Source organism: Gigantopelta aegis, chromosome 11 (genome assembly GCF_016097555.1).
Source record: "Gigantopelta aegis isolate Gae_Host chromosome 11, Gae_host_genome, whole genome shotgun sequence".
In the NCBI taxonomy this organism is placed as follows: domain Eukaryota; kingdom Metazoa; phylum Mollusca; class Gastropoda; order Neomphalida; family Peltospiridae; genus Gigantopelta; species Gigantopelta aegis.
The window spans coordinates 7,296,406-7,319,501 of NC_054709.1; the positions used below are offsets into that span (position 1 = coordinate 7,296,406).

At 38.9% G+C, this 23,096-nt stretch overlaps 1 protein-coding gene across 1 annotated transcript in view; it reads right to left on the reverse strand.

Annotated features, from left to right (window-relative positions):
- LOC121385521 (macrophage mannose receptor 1-like) overlaps positions 1 to 23,096 on the reverse strand; it is a 109,525-nt gene that overhangs the window by 55,402 nt on the left and 31,027 nt on the right. The window contains exons 9-17 of the mRNA XM_041516226.1: positions 19,162 to 19,291; positions 18,108 to 18,190; positions 16,810 to 16,935; positions 13,909 to 14,016; positions 12,588 to 12,746; positions 10,486 to 10,571; positions 8,096 to 8,249; positions 7,221 to 7,259; positions 4,148 to 4,318 (exon numbers count right to left, since the gene is read on the reverse strand). Coding sequence (XP_041372160.1) covers positions 4,148 to 4,318; positions 7,221 to 7,259; positions 8,096 to 8,249; positions 10,486 to 10,571; positions 12,588 to 12,746; positions 13,909 to 14,016; positions 16,810 to 16,935; positions 18,108 to 18,190; positions 19,162 to 19,291 — 1,056 coding nt within the window. The remainder of the gene's footprint in view (positions 1 to 4,147; positions 4,319 to 7,220; positions 7,260 to 8,095; positions 8,250 to 10,485; positions 10,572 to 12,587; positions 12,747 to 13,908; positions 14,017 to 16,809; positions 16,936 to 18,107; positions 18,191 to 19,161; positions 19,292 to 23,096) is intronic.

The following is a 23,096-nucleotide window of genomic DNA, read 5'->3' on the forward strand; positions in this document are numbered from 1 at the left end:
ATTCTTATTGTTTCATGGGCGGGGAATTGAATGGTGGCTGAGTGGTGGGAAATTTGAATAACTATCATGTCACATGGACCTCTCAGTGTCAATCATGAAATCTATTAAAATCTTGATTATTTTGCTGGTTAACTGTAATTGATTTTTACGATCTACTGAAACCCTTAAATAAACACTGTGAAAAAGGACGACTTATGTGATTATTTTATTAGTTAGTGAGAAAGGTTAATTGTGAGTTGTACATATTGGAATTTAATTTTTGAAGTCTACGACCGAAAGGGGTAGCCGAACCCAGCAAGGCATTTTGAGAACTGTATTTAATTCGATTTTAGCACCGGTCTGTAAGTGGGCACGTGCTGAGAAAGCGAAATTGTTACAATACACTAAATTACCGCATGTGTTTATGACATGGATATCATGGGTAAGTCATTGGATAGAGGATTCGTCACAAGTATTTTTTAATATGGAAATTATTAAGCGAGTCTATATTAATCGGTAATTGTCGAGGCTCTGCCGAGACAAATACCGATTAACTAGACGAGGTTGATATTTTACATATTAAAAAACACGAGTAGCGAATTCTATTTATCCTATAATACTTCCAAAATAACATTTTAATTAAATGTTTAGTAAATAACACTACTAAAATATGACGTTATCACGATTAGCACAGATTAGTTTGACGTCACGCATTTTAAATAAATCTTTGAAAACGTTATGCTCGGGTACACAGGTCTTGTTGGCTTGTAAGCAAATGACCCATCCATAGCAACACATTACTTAGAGACCTTGCAAATTTACATACCATTATTAACCGGGTTAATACACTAAAATTATCACATGGGTTTATGACATGTATATCATAGGTAAGTTATACGATAAACTAAATTATCACATGGATACCATGGGTAATTATATGAAAAATGTAATTACGTATGTATCTGGTATTTGTAATTTTATTTTATTTTATCTTTGGGTTTTTCTTCTGAACATGTTTAAAAGTTAAAATCATAATTTTGGACAAAGCCAGATGGTCAGCTCGGTCACAATATTAGCTTGTTCCATATCCACTCCATAGACATGTATCTGATCCACGCTGTTGGACACCCACTGGCCGATGTGAATGTGTGTGCTGGGGTGTCGTTAAACATTAATCCATTCATTCAGTAGTCGACGTCATACCGGACATGTAATATTCGCTTGTGTTTATCCACCCTACTAAGCATTTATTTATATGAAGTTATACTGGATATACTGTGATACCTACTCTAGTGGCCACTGGTATTAAGAAGCCATATTTGTTAAAAGACCACATTTTGACACTCCAAAATCGTCTAATATATTATAAGGACAGACAGACAGACAGACGGACAGACAGACAAATAGTTTATTAAAGTGCAATCTGATTACAATTAGCTCTACTGGTCTACCAGTAGATCTAACAGCATTGCGTGGACTCCCATGTCCAGGTGACATTTCATCTATAAATAACAATTTAAATATCGACCAATTACACATCGCCTTTTATAGCGTTATTCGGGAGCATATAAATTCTAAAAATATCGTGCGATACTATTTATGCAATAGACGAACTTGTTGGTCTATTTCAGCATTAAAAAATGGGGGGAAATGCAGTAATAAACTCTGGATTGTATACTAGTATAAACAGATTTTATGGCTATACTATCACGGGTTTTTTTTCGTCTTGAAATGAATTTTATATAAAATTTTATATTGAAATTAGTTTCCGGCATACTTCGTAATTCACCCGAATCATTTCGTATACCCTCGGCATAATCCCGAATGTTTTCAAATTCTTTTCATATCACTGGCATGATTTTGCAAGTAAGGTTTCAACTGGTCGAATGAAAGGTCAAGTGGACATGAACTTCAACGGAGTGCTGTTAGATCCACAAGTAATAGTAATTAACCAGTGGAGATAATTTTAATTAGATTGATTAAAGTGTCACCTAATTACAATATAATAAAGTGCCACATATACATACAATCAGTATAAATAATACAGTTATAAGGAATCTCTATACTGAGTCATGAGAGACTAAATGTAAATTGACCTGTTGTGACGGAACATGCTCTTATTTTATTTCGCCTGTGGCGATGTTAATTGTTTCAGAGGGCCGTGTGCGGCGTGGTTTCGTAATACCCCCGCGCGACGGTGGTAGAGCTGCGTCGTAATACACACTTAGACCAGGTGAGGAGGCCATGTGGCCAGTGGTTACGTAATACCTCCGCGAGTTCTGTTTTACGACCTTGTATTCCTAGCGGAATGGCGACAGTAAGTCTGGTCATCTAAGAAATTATGCCGTCTTGGTCGCTGTGGAAATATCCCATGATAGGGGGAGTACCGCGATGTGCCCCCAGGCGATATTCGGCTTTTGTAATAAATAGATAGGATTTTAGATATATCGAGGAGAAACATATTGGAAGGCTTCCGGGGAACATGTCCGTTTGGACTGGTAAATATATATTTCTGCTCTGTTGTATAACCTTGATGTGACTGATGTGACTTTAAATATTTTAATACTGTATTATACCAATATTATTTAGACAGTGTTTCCGGTAATCTGACGAAGTAAATTGTAGGCTTCACTGTTCTAAAAATATAAAGCTTAGCCGGTCATCCTAGAGGACCTAGGTAAACTGTATGTTATTGTCTTTATTGTGATAGGTACCAGTATTAATTCTGTATTACAAGGTTACTGAATGAGTAGTTAAGGGTTAATTAAAAATTAACCAGTTAGGAATAGAGTTGTAATTCCTTTATTAATTAAGTTCCCCTGGCCGCGTTTCTCAATTATCACACGTGTGTGTGTTGTATCACGGTGAAGTGATTAGAATATTGTGTAAACTAGACACCTAGTGATCAACTAATTAATGATTAGTTTTGGGTTGTTATTATTATTGTTGTTGTTAATTAATTAAATGCGGCAAATATATTTGTCAGCTTAAGGTTAATACAGATTCCAAAGTGTATTGTGTTTTGTTGTGTTTTCAAGTGAACTAACGTGCTATATATATAAATATTTATGTAAGATCGTATCTCTGATATACCTAGAGACGAGCCGCTCGGGTATTGGACTGCCCGATACAGAGAGATCTAATAGATATACAGTTAGGAGAGATATTTGGATAATCTTGTTTTATTCAGTTACGGGTATTATAGGATCCCCGTGACACCTATATTAAGCAGCCACCTGTTTTTAAAGACCACCCTTTATACTTCTTTTGTTGATTGCTTAACACTGGTTTGACCCTAGTATTTTCTTGTGTTCTACCCACGTCATTAGAAGTATTTAGATGACGTAGGTGGACACATTGGGCTATTTTCCGTTCATGCCAGTAAGCCACGACTGGGTTATCTAAGGCCGTGGTATGTACTATCAAGTCTGTGGGATGGTACATATAAAAATTTCCTTGCTACTAATGGGAATATGTAGAGGGTTTCTTCTCGAAGACTATATGTTAGAATTACTAAATGATTGACATCCAGTAGCCTATGATTAATAAACCAACGTGCTCTAATGGTGTCGTTAAAACAAAACAAACTTTAAAGGTCACCTTTTAATACTTCTTTTGAGCAAGTTTCCTTTCTTAAACTATAGTTCAGAATTACCAAATAATTGACATCCAATAGCCGATGATTAATAAATCAATGTGCTCTAGTGGTGTTGTTAAAGAAAACATATTTTAAAAGCAACCTTTTATACTTCTTTTGATGGCTACGTAAAGGCATACTATCGCGGATTTAAAGACCTTATTTCTCTAAAAATGGATAATAACTAAAAATTACATTAATTGTTGGAAACCAAATCTAGCTATTCCATCACCTTAACTGAACCATGATGGAGTGAAATCCATGTCAACCCTATCGGCAAGTTTAGTTTTTTTTAATTATGGACCATTGCCAAAATTCAATTATTTTTTCAAAATATCATTAATAAATGGAGTATGGTGGTTATGAAGATGGTTGAATAAAGTACATTTACGTACAAATCGAATTATTTTTGTTCAGGTAATACTTTGTTAGACCATTAAATAGGTCAGTGGTCTGTGACAATATGCCTTTAACATTGGTTTGACCGTAATATCTGCATGTTTTCTATCGCCTGTGTAGGTGACGTCATACCGGATATATAGTACTGCTCCTGTAGCGATGTTATGCTGGCCAGCGTTCCGCCCCTGTGTCTACACACGTCGCGAGCGTCCATGTACGTCAGCAGCTTCTCGCTGAACTGGTAACAGTAATCTGAGTGGGGACTTTCTTCCCAGAATGCACCACACTTTGCACTCCATGTTGCTGTAATACGAACATTTGTTATACCAGTGTTATACTAGGTTCAAACTACCAACTGCCAGCAAAATGTTGGCCAACATTCTGCTGTGACGACTTCTACGACTGTTCAGTCGTATATCGCATTAGTTGTGGAGTTGTGGAAAATTACAACGCTACCATCAAGTTGCCGAACTTTCTATTGGCAATTGGTAGTCTTAGATTAGCATCAATCAACCTGCAAATACACACAAACACACGCACACGCACACACAGCAGACACACACAAAACACACTGACACACACGCACACACACACTCACATACACACAGACACACACACATACACATCAAAGACACACAAACACACAGACAAACACACTCACACACACACAGACACACACACATTCACACACAGACACACTCACACACATACACACACGCACTCACACACACATACACACACACAGAGACACACACTCACACACAATCAATCACACAGGCACACACAATCACACACGCACACATACACAGAGACAGACACCACACACACTCACACACAGACATACACACTCACACGTAAACACAGACACACACACACACACACTCACACACACACACACACACACACATACACACACAGGCAGACACACACAGACACACACACAGAGACGCACACACACACATATACACACATACACACACATACACATACAGAGAGAGGGAGAGAGAGAGGGAGAGAGAGAGAGAGAGAGAGAGAGAGACAAACACGCACGCACGCACGCACAGACACACACACAACAAACACACACACACAAATACACACACAGACACACACAAAGATACACACAGACAAACACACTCACACACAGACACACACACATACATACACACACACAGACACACATACACACACGCACTCACACACACACACACAGAGACACACACTCGCACAAAGACACACACTCACACACGTACACACACACGTACACACAGACACATATACACAAACACTCACACACACACACACACTCACACACATACACACACAGACAGACACACACACACACATACACACACAGAGACACATACAGAGAGAGAGAGAGAGAGAGAGAGGGGCACAGACACACACACATACACACATACATACACACACAAACACTTACACACAGCGACACACACCACACATACACAGAGAGACACACACACACATAGACACACAAACACACACATACACACACACATACACCCACACGCTCACATACATACACATACCACACACACACACAGACACACAATCACACTCGCACACGCACACACACACTCACACACAGACATATACACGCATACACACATATAGATACACACACACTCGCACTCACACAAAGACACACACACACACTGACACGCACACATTCATAGACACACAGACACACTCTCAAACAAAGACACACACACACACACTCACACGCACACGCTCATGCACACACAGACAAACACACACACACCACATACACACACATACACACACCACACACACATACACATACATACACCCACAAGTGCATACATGCATACATGCATGTAGCCATACATACATACATGCAACGGCATGGGACAATTTGTGAGGCCAGGAAGGATTTAATTATCCCCTGCGTCAGTGCGTTAATATCTATGTATGTAATAGTCAACCTCGACATACATACAATATATAGATATTCATACATCAATACATACTAGCCAGTGCCAGGTCTGCACACTGTTTCGTGCACGTAAGCGGGATCGACCGCGTAGATTGTAGGCCCCATGCATATGGTCGAGTTAAAGAAACTTCCTTTTTATGGAAGCTTCGATAGCTCAGAGCGTATCGTGGTTAGTCTTGCAATTTGCGGGCGAATCGGTGCCACAGGTTCGAGTCCCAGCAACGGCATGGGACAATGTTTGAGGCCAGAAAGGATTTAATTATCCCCTGCGCCAGTGCGTTAATATCTATGTATGTAATAGTCAACCTCGACATACATACAATATATAGATATTCATACATCAATGCATACTAGCCAGTGCCAGGTCTGCCCACTGTTTCGTGCACGTAAGCGGGATAGACCGCGTAGATTGTAGGCCCCATGCATATGGTCGAGTTAAAGAAACTTCCTTTTTATGGAAGCTTCGATAGCTCAGAGCGTATCGTGGTTAGTCTTGCAATTTGCGGGCGAATCGGTGCCACAGGTTCGAGTCCCAGCAACGGCATGGGACAATGTTTGAGGCCAGAAAGGATTTAATTATCCCCTGCGCCAGTGCGTTAATATCTAAATACATATATACATACATACATACATACACACACACACACACACACACACACACACACACACACACACACACACACACACATACCCATGCATGTAAGTCAAACGTTGCCAAGCCATGGGGCCTTAGAACCGCGTGGTTGTTGGACCGGTACGAATATGGTCGACTAACGATCGTTCTATTTTTGTAGAACGTAGTTAGTCTGATTGGTAGCGTTCCGGCCCAACAATTGCGGGCGATTGGGTGCCACAGGTTCGGGTCTCGGTAACGGCATGGGGAAATTTGTGAAGTCAATAAAGGATTTTAATGTCCCCTGTGCCAGTGCGTCATTGAATATATGTATGTTTAAGTCAAAACCCGACATATATACAACAGAGATATTCAAAATATAAAAATATATATATAGCCAGTGCCAGGTCTGTCCATATCTGCATGTACATACATACATACATACATACATAAATACATAAATACACCAATTTCACTTACATGTGCCCAAACATATAACATTTTGTGAGACAAAATTGTGAGTTTATTAAAATTCTAGTTATGTTTGTATTTTGGATCAGTAAAATAAATTAAAATATATTGTGAGGCAAGAGCATCTTGAAATAATTACTCACGTGGTGTGGGTGACGTCATCAGAGTAACTCCGCCGTTGTCTGAAACGATATTAATAATTGTACTATTATAGGTAGAAACAGTTTGAACTGAATGACTATCTTTATTTCAACACAATTTGTACACACTAAACAATCTCATTTCAAGGCATGGCTCCCATATAATGTACAACATATTACGGATCGTTATAAGTGTTAGGGGAATCCGTGTATACTCGCAGACGGTCCTCGATGGATTAGAGTCGGTTCGAAAATAATTTGACATGTTTGGTAACATGGCATCTGCGTCTAATCTGCGATCACCAGGGCTGTGTTATATATTTTGGGGGAACCAGGCTATACTGTGAACTACAAACTAGTCGTTACTATACAGTGAATAACAGCTGAATGTTAACGTTCTATTTTAATCGTCTGATTGATCGTCTGGCTATTATACAAATTACTGATATGACGTGATTAGCTTCCTATTTTGTTTTTCTTTTCAAATAGACAGACAGACAGACAGGCAGACCCATAGATAGATAGATAGATAGATGGATGGATGGATGGATGGATGGATGGATGGATGGATAGATAGATACAAGTAGATATATACACACAAACACACGCACGCACATACGCACGCACGCACGCACACATGAATGCATACATACATGCATGCATGCGTACATACATACATACATACACACATATACGTGTGTGTGTGTGTGTGTGTGTGTGTGTGTGTGTGTGTGTGTGTGTGTGCTATTTACGCTGGTGTATATTATATTGTTCAAGAACGGACTGGCGGTATGTTTTATACTGGTCAAAAACGGACGTACTGGTATGTTTCTGGCGGATATATCGGTATTTTTTATATTAGTCTAGAACGAGCTTACTGGCGTGCTTCTGGCAGATATAGCGATATTTCTTATGACACTGGTAGTCGTTCCATTTCCCGTTCTGGTTGGCTCCCCATTTGCCCAGAATACCCACGCAGTTCTCGCTGTTTATGTTGTTAGGTTCTTTGCTATTCCAGTGTTTGAACGTCAGCTGTATCCAAAACATAAATAACAGTTTAAATGCAGGCTGTGAATCAATGGGAAAACATAGAGCCGAATTTACAAAGCCTGTTTATCACTTACACGCGTGTAAAGTTCTACATACATTTACAATGCTTAAACACCTACGTTTAAGAAAATAAAGGGGGCTTCCCAAATTCGGCCCATAATGTTTGGTAAAAGGAAGGAAGGAAATGTTTTATTTAACGACGCACTCAACACATTTTATTTACGGTTATATGGCGTCAGTCTTATGGTTAAGGGCCACACAGATATTTAGAGAGGAAACCCGCTGTCGTTACTTCATGGGCTACTCTTTTCGATTAGCAGCAAGGGATCTTTTATATGCACCATCCCAAAGACAGGATAGTACATACCGCGGCCTCTGTTACACAAGTTGTGGAGCACTGGCTGGAACGAGAAATAGCCCAATGAGTCACCGGCGGGGATCGATCCTAGACCGACCGCGCATCAAGCGATCGCTTTACAAATGGGCTACGTCCCGCCACTTGTTTGGTAAAATAAATAGTAGGTACTTTATTTAGGCAATTTCGGTAATCTCAGCGTTAAAGGGACATTCCTGAGTTTGATGCATTGTAAGATGTTTCCGACTAATAAAATTTTTCTACGATTAAACTTACATATTAAATATATTTTCTTCTTTAGAATATCAGTGTCTGTATATTCAGTGTGTTTTTGGTCGTCTTAATATGTGTAAGAAGCTCAAACTGGATTTTGTGTTAAAATAATTTCGTACGAACGAAAAAACAATATTTTAGGAAATAAACTGAAATTTAACCTAGTACAAATATTAGAACGATCAGAAACACGTTTAATGTACAGCCACTAATATTGCATGCAGAAAAATATATTTGAAATGTAATTACAATCGTTAAAAAGTCTCTGTTACTCGATAACATCTTAAAAATTGCAACAAACGCAGGAATTTCCCTTTAAGATGGCTTTGGAGAAACGGGGCCCCGGTAAACATTATTAGTCAGTTTAATTGCAGGCTGTGTATCCATGGGTAAACAAAATGTTTGCCCCAGTAATTAGTAGCTACTTTATGTGGGCAATTAAGGTAATCTCAGCGCTAAGATTGCTTCGGAGAAACGTGGTCCTGGTGAACGCTACTAGAACATTTACTACCCCACCCAGCCACATTACTGGTTGGAAGAAGAAGTTTGTTTTAACGACACCACTGGAGCACATTGATTAATTAATCGTCGGCTATTGGATGTCAAACATTTCGTAATTCTGACAAGGAGTCATCAGAGGAAACGCGCTACAGTTTTCCTAATGCAGCAAGGTACTGTCTTGTCTGTGTTCTGATGGTGTCGTTAAACAAAGGGAACTTTATATGCAATTTATTTCCATGGCGTGATGACAAATTGATGCTAGCTTAATAAAATAGAATACAAATCAGGTTTTCAACGAAGATTATAATTGTATATAAGCGATCGGGAACATGTAAATGCTAAACTAGGAGGACTGTAATTAAACAGATATTTACAAATTGTTCGCGTGTCAGCTTAATCTAAAAGAAATATTAGAAGATCATTTTAGATAACGTTTATTTCATTTTCTGCGCTTATAAAATTGTTTCATCCAATGTTATGAGACACACAGTGAAATCGCAGGTGGATGACTTCATGTGTATCAGCAAGGGATGTTTTATATGCACCATCCCACAGACAGGATAACACATAACACGGCCTTTGATATACCAATCGTGGAGCACTGGCTGGAACGAGTAATAGTCCAGTGGGCCCACCGACTGGAATCGATCCCAAACCAAGGGTCATACCTCTGTGAAAAGTAGATAAATCACCATAAAAGTTAAACTTGATCAGTAACAGTATATGCCAAAGCTATATACCAAATTTTGTCTCAATATCGTCTTAGGCATTGCAAGTTTTTGACTATTTTTAAAGGGTATTTCACCATTTCAAAATCACAGACTCATGTTTCACTCAATTGTAACTTTATCCAAATGTGTTACAGGTTTGTAGATTAACTAAACTTAGTGTGCATTTTCATGGGCTGAAACTAGGGTCTGTCCCTTTAAATGAAATAAAAAAGTGCATATACAAATATTGCTGCATTTTGCAGTAGCAGTAGCGGCACAAGGTTTTTCTCTCTATCGTTCAACTGTCGAAATAAGCACATGTTAATGCCATTGTATTGAGGCGCTGGTATGCAAACATTCCTTTCCATTCCTGTTTTACCTTGTCTGTAGAGTCGAGCCACCTGAACGTGCCCTCCACCGCCCTGTCGTTTAGTCCAATCCAGTAGTCGCCTCCTTGGATTCTGCCTGAAATATAGCACACCCTTAAAGGCATACTGTCACGGATTTAAGGACCTTATTTCTTTAAAAATGGATAATAAATAAAAAAATACATTAATTGTTGGAAACCAAATCTAGCTATCGCATCACCTTAACTGAACCATGATGGAGTGAAATCCATGTCATCCCTCTCGGCAGTTTTAGTTTTTGAATTATTGACCATTGCTATAATTCAATTATTTTTATAAAATCTCATTAATAAATGGAGTATGGTGGTTATGAAGATGGTTGAATAAAGTACATTTAGGGGCAAATCTAATTATTTTTGTCCAGGTAATAGACCATTAAATAGGTCAGTGATCTGTGACAATATGTTTTTAAAGGTCCACATTTATCAAAAAAGTAATTCACTATTGTTTGGTGTCTACGTATACCTTTTACAATATATATGAAGTATCAATAAAATAAATTTAAAAAAAGCATTTATCCGTTTTTATTATATTCGCAATAAAAAGTCGCGTTTTCCCCATCGCTTGCCAAAACGTTTGTCGACTCCAAGTGCTAAGTCACGTGACCCCGTGACGCGCTAACCGGCATAACATGAAAGTGTGATTCGCAGCCTTTCAGACATTTTACTGGGAAGGTGGAACACGTGTATTTTTAAAACGTGAAAATGTTCTTCTATTGAATTGAATTGTATGGATGGAATATTCTTTTGGAGATAGTTTTCAAATGTAAAATATGGTGAACCATTGTTTAGTGTTTGGATGTATTCACCGTAAAATAAAATGTGTTGAGTGCGGCGTTAAATAAAACATTTCTTCCTTCTTGATTTTACCATAGTTTTGACAATGTATTTTTCGTGCTGGGGTGTCGTTAAACATGCATTCAATCAGTCAATCAAAGTAGCAGTTTTTCCGAACTTTAAACAAACCGACAATCACAAGGTTTGCATGGAAATGGTTCTTAAACAGAACCCGTGCGTAATGGAAAGGACCATCACGGTGGGATAGGATCTGGAGTGACCACTTCATCCCTGGGAATTACGACAATTATTTAAGGTGGCCGATAAATATGGCACCTATTATTTTAAACATATATCCCCACCGACGTTTCTTTTAAACTAAAACTACACAATCATAGTTTTTGCTTGCTGGTTCAATTTGTTTTGGTTTTTTGTTGTTGTTGTTTGGGTTTTTTTGTGGGGGGTTTTTTGTGGGTTTTTTGGGGATGTAAAAGAAAGAAAGATAGATATACGGGAACGAGATAAGCAGCTACTAAAACAATTGAAACAAAAATAAATTGGTTAGACATATAGGCTATTCCTGAATAGTAATAAGTTGTATTTTATGTATACAGAGAGAGAGAGAGAGAGAGAGAGAGAGAGAGAGAGAGAGAGAGAGAGAGAGAGAGAGAGAGAGAGAGAGAGAGAGAGAGAGAGAGAGAGAGAGAGAGAGAGAAGAGAGAGGGAGGGAGCAAAGAGAGAGCAAGCAAGAGAGAGAGAGAGACAGAGAGAGAGAGAGAGAGACAGAGAGAGAGAGACAGAGAGAGAGAGAGAGAGAGAGAGAGAGAGAGAGAGAGAGAGAGAGAGAGAGAGAGAGAGAGAGAGAGAGAGGAAAGAGAGGGAGAGGGAGGACGAGAGAGAAGTGGAATAGGGGAGAGAGGGAGAGACACAGACAGAAAGACAGACAGACAGACATACGACATATATATGACGTCACCTACACAGGGGAGAGAGAGAGGGGGGAGAGAGAGGGGAAGAAAACATACTTACGCCAAATATTTATTTACAACAATTTTTTTGTAATATAATTTACCGATGTGATCTCAGAGACACACACACACACACACACACAGAGAGAGAGAGAGAGAGAGAGAGAGAGAGAGAGAGAGAGAGAGAGAGAGAGAGAGAGAGAGAGAGAGAGAGAGAGAGAGAGAGAGAGAGCGAGAGAGAGAGATTCAAAAGAGGGGAAGTTACAAAAGTATTTGATCAGAACATTTAAAACGACAAGTTGAGTCTGTGATTTGATTCGAATATCTCACCGTTGACGAACGCTTGCGTCTGTGAGTTGAGAATGACTGTCAGGTCCGCCCCCGCTCCCTGACACGCCCCCCTGGCGTCCACCCAGGACAGGTCGGTGTCGTTGAAGAGGAAACATTGGTCCGAGAACACATCCCAGCCAGGATCACAGTTGAAGTGAGCTGTGAGAGGTAAAGTTTTCTGTTTAACAACATCACTAAGCACATTGATGTATTTACCATCGTCCTCGGTGGCGTCGTGGTTAGGCCATCGGTCTACAGGCTGGTACGTACTGGGTTCGGATCCCAGTCGACGCGTGGCATTTTTAATCCAGATACCGACTCCAAACCCCGAGTGAGTGCTCCGCAAGGCTCAATGGGTAGATGTAAACCATTTGCACCGACCAGTGATCCATAACTGGTTCAATAAAGGCCATGGTCTGTGCTACCCTGTCTGTGGGAAGCGCAAATAAAAGATCCCTTGCTGCCTGTCGCAAAAGAGTGGCCTATGTGGCGACAGCGGGTTTCCTCTAAAAAACAGTGTCAGAATGACCATATGTTTGATGTCCAATAGCCGATGATAAGATAAAAAAAATCAATTTGTTCCAGTGTCGTCGTTAAATAAAACAAACTTTACTTTTACCATCGGCTATAGAATGTGCACCTCTGCGTTAATCCCACTCCAGGCAAGACTCTATAACAGCAATGGTTGAGAAGGCGAGAAAATACTTTTTTTCCCAAGTGAACGCGTACTTGTTTTGTTTAACGACACCACTAGAGCACACCACTAGAGCACATTGATTTATTAATCATCGGCTATTGGATGTCAAACATTTGGTAATTCTGACATACTGTCTTAGAGACAAAACCCACTACATTTTTTTCCATTAGTAGCAAGGGATATTTTATATGCACCATCCCACAGCCAGGATAGCACATATACCAGTCGTGGGACACTAGCTGGGACGAGAAACATCCCAATGACCCAGCGACGGGGATCGATCCTAGAGCGACCAGACATCAGACGAGCGTTTTACTCACTGGGCTATATCCTGCCCCAGAACACTGACCTATAGACAAAAAACGGGCCTTCCACAGGAAAGGCAATGATACATAAACAGAGGTAACAACTTTTAGTCATTTTTATTTCCCTACTTTTAGTCCCAGTTAATGTCTTTCCAAAGCAATGATCATGATCAATCTTGTAATCTTATACTGATAAAAACTAGTACATTTTCAAAGACTTAATTATGTTATACACTTGGTAAGTATCGTCAGCTAACATATATCAAATTATGTGTTCCTTTTATTTCATATCTTAATGATATGATTTTCTCCGACTCACGTGCGGGTGTTGCGATTTTTTTCACAGGGGAGTTAACTGGTATAGAACAGATAAAAGAGTTCACTTGTGTACAGTCACCAGTTGTCTGCCACTTCCCTTTCAAGTCTCCTGGAATAAACAAACAAACAAAAATTAACAAATAAAAACAAACAAACAAATGTCATCAATATAATATATATTAAAGGACCGTCGTATGTTTATTGCACTTTAAGATGTTTTCGACTAATGCAATTTTGTAGCGTCTGGTATTACATATTAAATATGTGTTCTTGTCCAGGATATCAGCGGTCTTACGTATTTCAATAGAGCTATAGTACTTCTTTACGTGTGTCACGGGGATCCTATAATACCCGTAACTGAATGAAACACGATTGTCCAAATATCTCTCCTAACTGTATATCTATTAGATCTCTCTGTAACAGGCAGTTATACCCGCTGTGGCTCGTCTAGGTATGATCAGAGATACGATCTTATATAAAGTATATATAATATAGCACGTTTAGTTCACTAGAAAACACAACAAAACACAATACACTTTGGAATCTGTATTAACTTACGCTGACAAATGTACTGCCGCAGTAGTTAATTAATAACAACAATAATAACAACCCAGAACTGATCACTTAATTAGTTAATCTCTAGGTGTCTAGTTTACACAATATGCTAATCACTTCACCGTGACACAACACTCACACGTGTGATAATTGAGAAACGCTGCCAGGAGACCTTAATTAATAAAGGAATTACAACTCTATTCCTAACTGGTTAATTTTTAATTAACCCTTACTACTCGTTCAATAACGTGTGATAATTGAGAAACGCTTCCAGGAGAACTTAATTAATAAAGGAATTACAACTCTATTCCTAACTGGTTAATTTTTAATTAACCCTTACTACTCATTCAGTAACCTTGTAACACAGAATTAATACTGGTACCTAATACAGTATTAAAATATTTAAAGTCACATCAATCACATTGTCACGGGGATTCTATAATTCCCGTAACCGAATAAAACACGATTATCAAAATGTCTCTCCTACTTGTATATCTTTTAGATCTCTCTGTAACAGGCTGTTAACCCTAGTATGGCTCGTCTCTAGGTATGATCAGAGATACGATCTTATATAAGTATATATTATTATAGCACGTTAGTTCTCTAGAAACACAACAAAAACACAATACACTTTGGAATCTGTATTAATCTACGCTGACAAATGTACAGCCGTAGTAGTAAATTAATAACAGCAATAATAACAACCCAGAACTGATCACTTAATTAGTTAATCTCTAGGTGTCTAGTTACACAATATGCGAATCACTTCACCGTTACACCACACCCACACGTGTGATAATTGAGAAACGCTTACAGGAGAAGTTAAATAATAAAGGAATTACAACACCATTCCTAACTGGTTAATTTTTAATTAACCCTTACTACTCGTTCAGTAACGTGTGATAATTTAGGAACGCTTCTTGGGGAACTTAATTAATAAAGGAATTACAGCTCTATTCCTAACGGGTTAATTTTTAATTAACCCTAACTACTCATTCAGTAACCTTGTAACACAGAATTAATACTTATCACAATAAAGACAATAACCTACAGTTTGCCTAGGGTCTTCTAGGATGACTGGCTAAGCTTTATATTACCAAATACTCATATAATGTTAGAACAAAAAGTCTACGATTTACTTCGTCAGATGACCGAAGACACTGTCTAAAGAATATTGGTATAATACAGTATTAAAATATTTAAAGTCACATCAATCACATCAAGGTTATACACAGAACAGAAATGATATTTACCAAGTCCTAACGGACTACGTTCGTGATCCCCTGGAGCCGTCCTAATTCGTTCTCCTAGATATCTCTAAATTCTAGCTATTTATTATAAATCAGGATTTTGCCTGGGGATACAAGGCGGTACCTCACGTATCATCTCATATTCTACCTCGGTATATTTCTCTCTGATCGTCAGTCTGGCTGTCGCCAACCGCGAGCAATCTCCTGGCCATAAACAGCACTACCGGAGATATTAAGTAACTACTAGCCACATGGCCTCCGCAGCTGGCTGAGGGTGTGTATTGGAATGTCCGATCGTGCGAAGTATTACGTAACAAGTTGCCCACCTGGGCTACGGGCAATAAACTGCACACGGCCCTCTAACACAATTAAAATCGCCACAGGCGAAACAAATTTAAGAGCATGTACCGTGACACACATCAAGGTTATACACAGAGCAGAAATAAAATTATTTACCAGCGATCCCCTGGAGCCTTCCTTATGTTTCTCCTCGATATATCTAAAACCTAGCTATTTATTCAAAACTCTCAGAGACAGCGAATATCGCCTGGGGGTACAAGGCGGTACCTCACGTATCATGTGGATTTTCCACAGCCACCACGCCGGCATATTTTTCTCTGTTCGTCAGACTGGCTGTCGCCATTCGCCAAAATCACGGTTGTAAAAACCGCACTCGCAGAGGTATTACGTAACTACTGGCCACATGGCCTCCACAGCTGGACTAAGTGCATATTGGAATGCACGGTCGCGCGAAGGTATTACGTAACAAATTGGAACTGCACACGGTCCTCTAAAACAATTAATATCGCCACAGGCGAAATGAAATTAAGAGCATGTACCGTCACAACGTGTATCAATAACGAGTCAGTCTGTGTAGTAATATCTTATGTATTTTAATAAAGACTCTGTTTGCATAGCAAATTGTATGCGTATCATAAAGAGTAATACTAGTTTACTTGTTTTGAAATAGTAAGTCTGTAGAGATATTTCTACAAAGACTGAGTCACTCGGTCTCACATGTTTCAATAGAGATACAATCTGTTTTGTACTTCTTTACGTGTATCAATAACGACTCAGTCTGTATAGTGATTCCTTACGTGTGTCTATAAATGCACAGTCCTGAGTTCCGGGTTTGTTGACGGGGTTTCCGGTGGCCCAGTTTAAAAAAGAACCCAAACCAGTCAGGTTTGACCACGTGAATGGTCCTGCGTTGTTTCCGTTATCTGCAAAAACCCAAGAGATCATCATTAGAATATGTTTTAACACTGGTATAGTTTAAAGGGACATTCCTGAGTTTGCTGCATTGTAAGATGTTTCCGACTAATAAAATATTTCTGTGATTAAACTTACATATTAAATATAGTTTCTTGTTTAGAATATCAGTGTCTTGTATATTCAATGTGTTTCTGGTCGTCTTAATATTTGTAAGAAGCCCAAACTGGATTTTTAGGAAATATAATGAAAATTAACCTAGTATAAATATTAAAACGATCAGAAACACGTTTAATATACAGAACCTGATATTCTAAACAAGAAAATATATTTAATATATGTAAGTTTAATCGTAGAAATATTTTATTAGTCGATAACATCTTAAAACATTGCAGCAAACTCAGGAATGTACCTTTGAAATATACATGCACATGTATGAGGTCATAAAAGTTCGAGACTGGGGATGGGCGGGAAGGGCAAATCCCCCCCCCCCCCCCCCCCCCCCCCCTTAGGTCTGGAGCAAATCCTCAAGGTCGGTGAAAACCCAAACTGATATTCGGGCAAAATTAGCTGGGAGGAAACCTTTTCTCTGTGTATTTTCATCATTCTACCAACAATATTAGGTTAATGCATACTAAAAATGAGTGTTGATTCGTTAGCAACCATATATAGCTGTTTGGCAGTAATGCTAATATGAATAAAGGAGGCATATTCGGTTAATGCAAGCAAAAACCAGCCTGCTCCCGCCACACTCCTTACAAACGCAGGAGCCCGTACGCCTATGTATAATATATCAGTGTTTTGAGCTAGTATATCTATATCTTTTTCTTCACTTTAGAGTCAATGCAACTGTAATCGCATCTATCAAAAAGTCAACATGGACCAATATCATATGTTAATATTACCATAAATAAATATTGATTAAACCAATATCGTAATTCTAACGATTCTTTAGTTACTAGGAGTCAATATGAAAACCGTTTTGTTACAAGACTTTGGAAACATGCATAACGGAGTTCTAACTGTAATATATATATATATATATATATATATATATATATATATATATATATATATATATATATATATATATATATATATATATATATATGTGTGTGTGTGTATGTGTGTGTGTGTGTGTGTGTGTGTGTGTGTGTGTGTGTGTGTGTAAAAGGTGACGCACCAGAGATGCCAATCCAGAGTCTGTCGAAGCCGATTTCAGCCTGCTGTCCCAGATATTGGTTTATAAACGCCTGGTGCGCTGGCCTGTGAGAAAATAAATATAGCTTTCAATATGCTATTACAGAGACCTTTCGTACTACGCGTCATTTTATAAATCTGAACAAAAAATCATTACCGCAATTTAAAATCGTATATTTTCATAAGATAGAGTCTAAGTTGTGTTTAGACACATAATCGTGCCTTCTACTATCAATCAGCCACATATATGCTTTGTTTATAGATGTACTGCCATTCCCAGGGACGACACATCCTCCCGCATCCGCATGTAGGAGGACTGCCACTCCGAATCACAATGCGTATTTATATGGAGTGGTTCAGTTCTGTTTTAGATTTTATAGAATTTAGTAATGATGTATGTTTTATAACTGAGGTGAAACATTAATTAATTTGTCTGTATGTCTGGCATAGCTGATTAAAACACAAACATATATATACTCTTCAAGAAAATAAGGGGAACCTGAAATATTAATGTTAATATCAACTATTAGACCGAACATACGTTTTGACCACAGACATCCTAGTAAAGAACGTTCAGGTCTGTTTATCAACACACTGAAACACATTCCATAGTTTGCACATGCATCACGTGCATGGGGTGTCATTCTCGATTTTGACAATTTCCAGGAAGATCGATTAATCATTGTGGAACATTATTTCTGTTAATATTTTCATTCTGTTGATCATACAGTTGTTATTGTTATTGTTTTGTTTTAGTCATTGTTTGAATTTGCGATTTACTAACAAAAAATCCTGTCAACTTTCAAATTTCACTTTTGACCCCAATCGTCCTTCAAGATCTTTGGTGGTCATAAATCCTACTGTAATACTGAACTACCGGTTGTAATGTTTGCCCGTTTAATTCACTATTATCATATAACCATTCCTCACAGCTAATATACCTTACAATTTTGGCAATTGTAAATTCTTATTAGAGTACCCCTACGTTTTTTGTGAAGAGTATATATCGAATATGGCTGACGATAAAGCGTACTTACGAAGTTATTCGAGCGAGTTCTCCCCCTTGGCCCTCACAGTACTGTTTGGCTTTTGGCCAGGACAAGCTGTATGTCGGGTTGAACTTGTAGCATAGCGTCTGATGCTGTAGCCACCCTTCTGAACACACACCTGTCAGGTAAACGGACATAGACATGCAGATCATAATAAACACGCATTCTGAAGGTACAGCTATGGCAATATACCGACCTCGGTGGTGTCGTGGTTAAGCCATCGGACATTTTAATTAATGGTGTGTAACCATTTAAGTTTGACGTTAGGACGAGATAACTCGCGTTTGTGTAATCATAGCGTCGTGGTTACGCCATCGGACATAAGGCTGGTAGGTACTGGGTTCGCAGCCCGGTACCGGCTCTCACCCAGAGCGTGCTTTAATGATTCAATGGGTAGGTGTAAGGCCACTACATCCTCTTCTCTCTCACTAACAATTAACCCACTATCCTAGACAGCCAGCCAAGATAGCTGACGATTGTGCCTAGGAACCTTAATTGGATATAAGCACGAACAAAAATTGAAATGAAAATTAAATATATGTCCCCTACCGGGCCCAACACAATTTCGTATCTCCTTATTTCAACCGCCATAACTCAAGTCAAAACTAGGTACATCGCCATAAACGTTATACTTGATCTAAAACGGAAATGATAAAGCTATACACACTAGCGTAGCTCATTATATTCAGGCAAAACAAAGTCCGGAAAACATATTTTTCGAATCTCGTAAGTTTAAGGACCATAACTCAGTCACAAAAGTAAAGTTTGTTTTATTTAACGACGCCGCTAGAGCACATTGATTTTTTATCTTATCATCGGCTATTGGACGTCAAACATATGGTCATTCTGACACTGTTTTTAGAGGAAACCCGCTGTCGCCACATAGGCTACTCTTTTTACGACAGGCAGCAAGGGATCTTTTATTTGCGCTTCCCACAGGCAGGATAGCACAAACCATGGCCTTTGTTGAACCAGTTATGGTTCACTGGTCGGTGCAAGTGGTTTACACCTACCCATTGAGCCTTGCGGAGCACTCACTCAGGGTTTGGAGTCGGTATCTCGATTAAAAATCCCATGCCTCAACTGGGATCCGAACCCAGTACCTACCAGCCTGTAGACAGACCGATGGTCTGCCACGACGCCACCGAGGCCGGTCAGTCACAAAACGCCATTCGCAATAAAAAGTCAATTTCGAATTGTAACAGTACATGATAAATATATATCTTCAAAATTTTGGATTAAAATCTCAAGGCATTACGAAAACTATGTATGGGACAGAAGTAGGGACGGACGGGCGGACAGACAGACAGACAGAATGACAAAGAACAGAGACGAAACCTATACTATAGTCCGCTCCAGTTGGACCGATAGGACTAATAAGGCATAACATAGTTACTTGAGTCTAGATTCAAGTCTTTTATGAAAGTTTGTTTTGTTTAACGACACCACTAGAGCACATTGATTTATTAATCATCGGCTAATGGATGTCAAACATATGGTAATTTTTTACAGTCACAGAAAGGAAACCCGCTACATTTTTTCAGTAGTAGCAAGGTATCTTTTATATGCACCAACCCACAGACAGATAGCACATACATGTACCATTTCCTTTGATATACCAGTCGTGGTGCACTGGCTGGAACCAACTGTTTAATGGCGTTAGACTCTGTTGAGTCTAGACTCTGAAAGTTTATTAAGCAACAGACCTGTACATACACTACTAGCACTGATGTTGCTTTATGTTTAGGTTTTACATCTCGCTCGCAGAAAATATGTAACATTTTTGTTTTGTTTAACGACATCACTAGAGCACATTGAGTAATCCATCGTCGGTAACTGGATGTGAAACACTGGATAATTATGATAACACTGGCTTCAGGGGAAACCTCCATGTTTTCCATTAAATTAAGGAAAGAAGTGTTTTATTTAACGACGCACTCAACACATTATAATTACGGTTATATGGCGTCAGACATATGGTTAAGGATCACACAGATATTGAGAGAGGAAAGCCGCCGTCGCTACCTCATGGCCTACTCTTTCCGATTAGCAGCAAGGGATCTTTTATATGCACCATCCCACAGACAGGATAGCACATACCACGGCCTTTGATATACCAGTCGTGGTGCACTGGCTGTGACGAGAAATAGCCCAATGGGCCCATCGACGGGGATCGATCCCAGACCGACCGCGCATCGACCGGGCGCTTTACCACTGGGCTACGTCCTGTCCCCATTAAATTAAGGAGTATTCTGTATCCACTTTCCAACAGACAGGGTAATACATACCACAGCTTTTTGGTATACCAGTCATGGTTGTAAACATAAGAAACTGATGGTTTCTCTTGCAAAGGGGCACGGTTTAGCTCAGTCGGTTGAGCGCTCGCTCGAGGTGCTTCCGTCGCAGGATCGAATCACCTCAGAGGATCCGTTCAACTGACTGGGTTTTTTCTCGTTTCAACCAGTGCACCACAACTGGCCAAAGGCCGTGGTATGTGCTTTCCTGTCTGTGCATATAAAAGATCCCTTGCTGCATTAAGAAAATGTAGCGGGTTTCCTCTATTAACTACGAGTCAGAATTACCAATTAATATGTCAATGTGCTCTAGTGGTGTCGTTAAACAAAACAAACTTTATCTTTTTATGTTGTGGAGCCGCCCAAACAAAATTTACTGTTCTTTTGCAAAAATTGAGTTAATATTCTTACACGCACGTCCTATTCGTAAGTCATGCGCCAATAAAAAATTGTATTTACTATATGATAGCAGCTGGGCATTCTTCTTATTTCTTTCTTTTTGTTAAAGGGACTGTCCCGAGTTTCCTGCATTGTAAGATGTTTCCGACTAATAAAACATTATACCGTCTAAAAATACGCATTAAATATATGTTCTTGTTTAGAATATCAGTGTCTGTATATTCAATGTGTTTCCGGTCGTCTTAATATTTGCGAAAAGCCCAAACTGGATTTTGTCTTTAAATAATTTCGTACGTACGAAAACAAAATATTTTAGGAAATAAAATGAAATTTAACCTAAAATAAATACTAGAACGATCAGAAACACGTTTAATGTACAGTCACTAATATTTTGTGCAGAAAAATATATTTGATATGTAATTACAGTCGTTAAAAAGTATCTTTGTTAGTCGATAACATCTTAAAAATTGCAGCGACCTCAGGAATGTCCCTCTAATCTGCAGAGATATATCAGGGTAGTCCTCCGAACACTTATCGAGAGGTTTTCGCCGTCAACACTACAAAAGTATTGTCTATTTTTGGCATGCCTGGAATAATCAGCATAAACTGAGGTTTTAACAGACGTACGCAATTTGAGTCGATTGTGGTAACATACTAGGTGTACTCTTTTAACATTCCGAGCGGTTTGTCGGTAGAGTGGTGAAAAAACTAAAACATGAATTGTATACGTTTAGCCAGACGCACACCAGATACGAACTACATTGTTTTAATAGATGCATATTACATCATATCGGGAGAAACAGTACACTCTAATAATGTTTACAAAAAAACAACATGTTTTTCTTTTCATAAGCGAAGCATACGTACCGTAATAACAGTGGAACACTTTACAATTCCCCTCCAGTTTTAACACATGTACAAAAAAAAAACAAGCAGAGTACTCTATACCCTAAGGGTTTTGTCAGCCGTACATCTGAATCCAGTATAACTTATACTTAAGGAATGAATTTCATATTTACCCTGAGGATTCCGACATGTCTGCCGTGCATAATATTGTTTGATACACCATTTCAGCCAGAAGCGAGTATAAAGACTTCACTCTATACTGACCCTCATGGTTTTTGGTATAAGGAGTGCAGTCTGGGGTGCCCTGGCGTTTTGAAACACGTACACCTGAAGCGGGTATAGGGAGTTCGCGCTATACTTACCCTGATGTTTTTGACAGACATA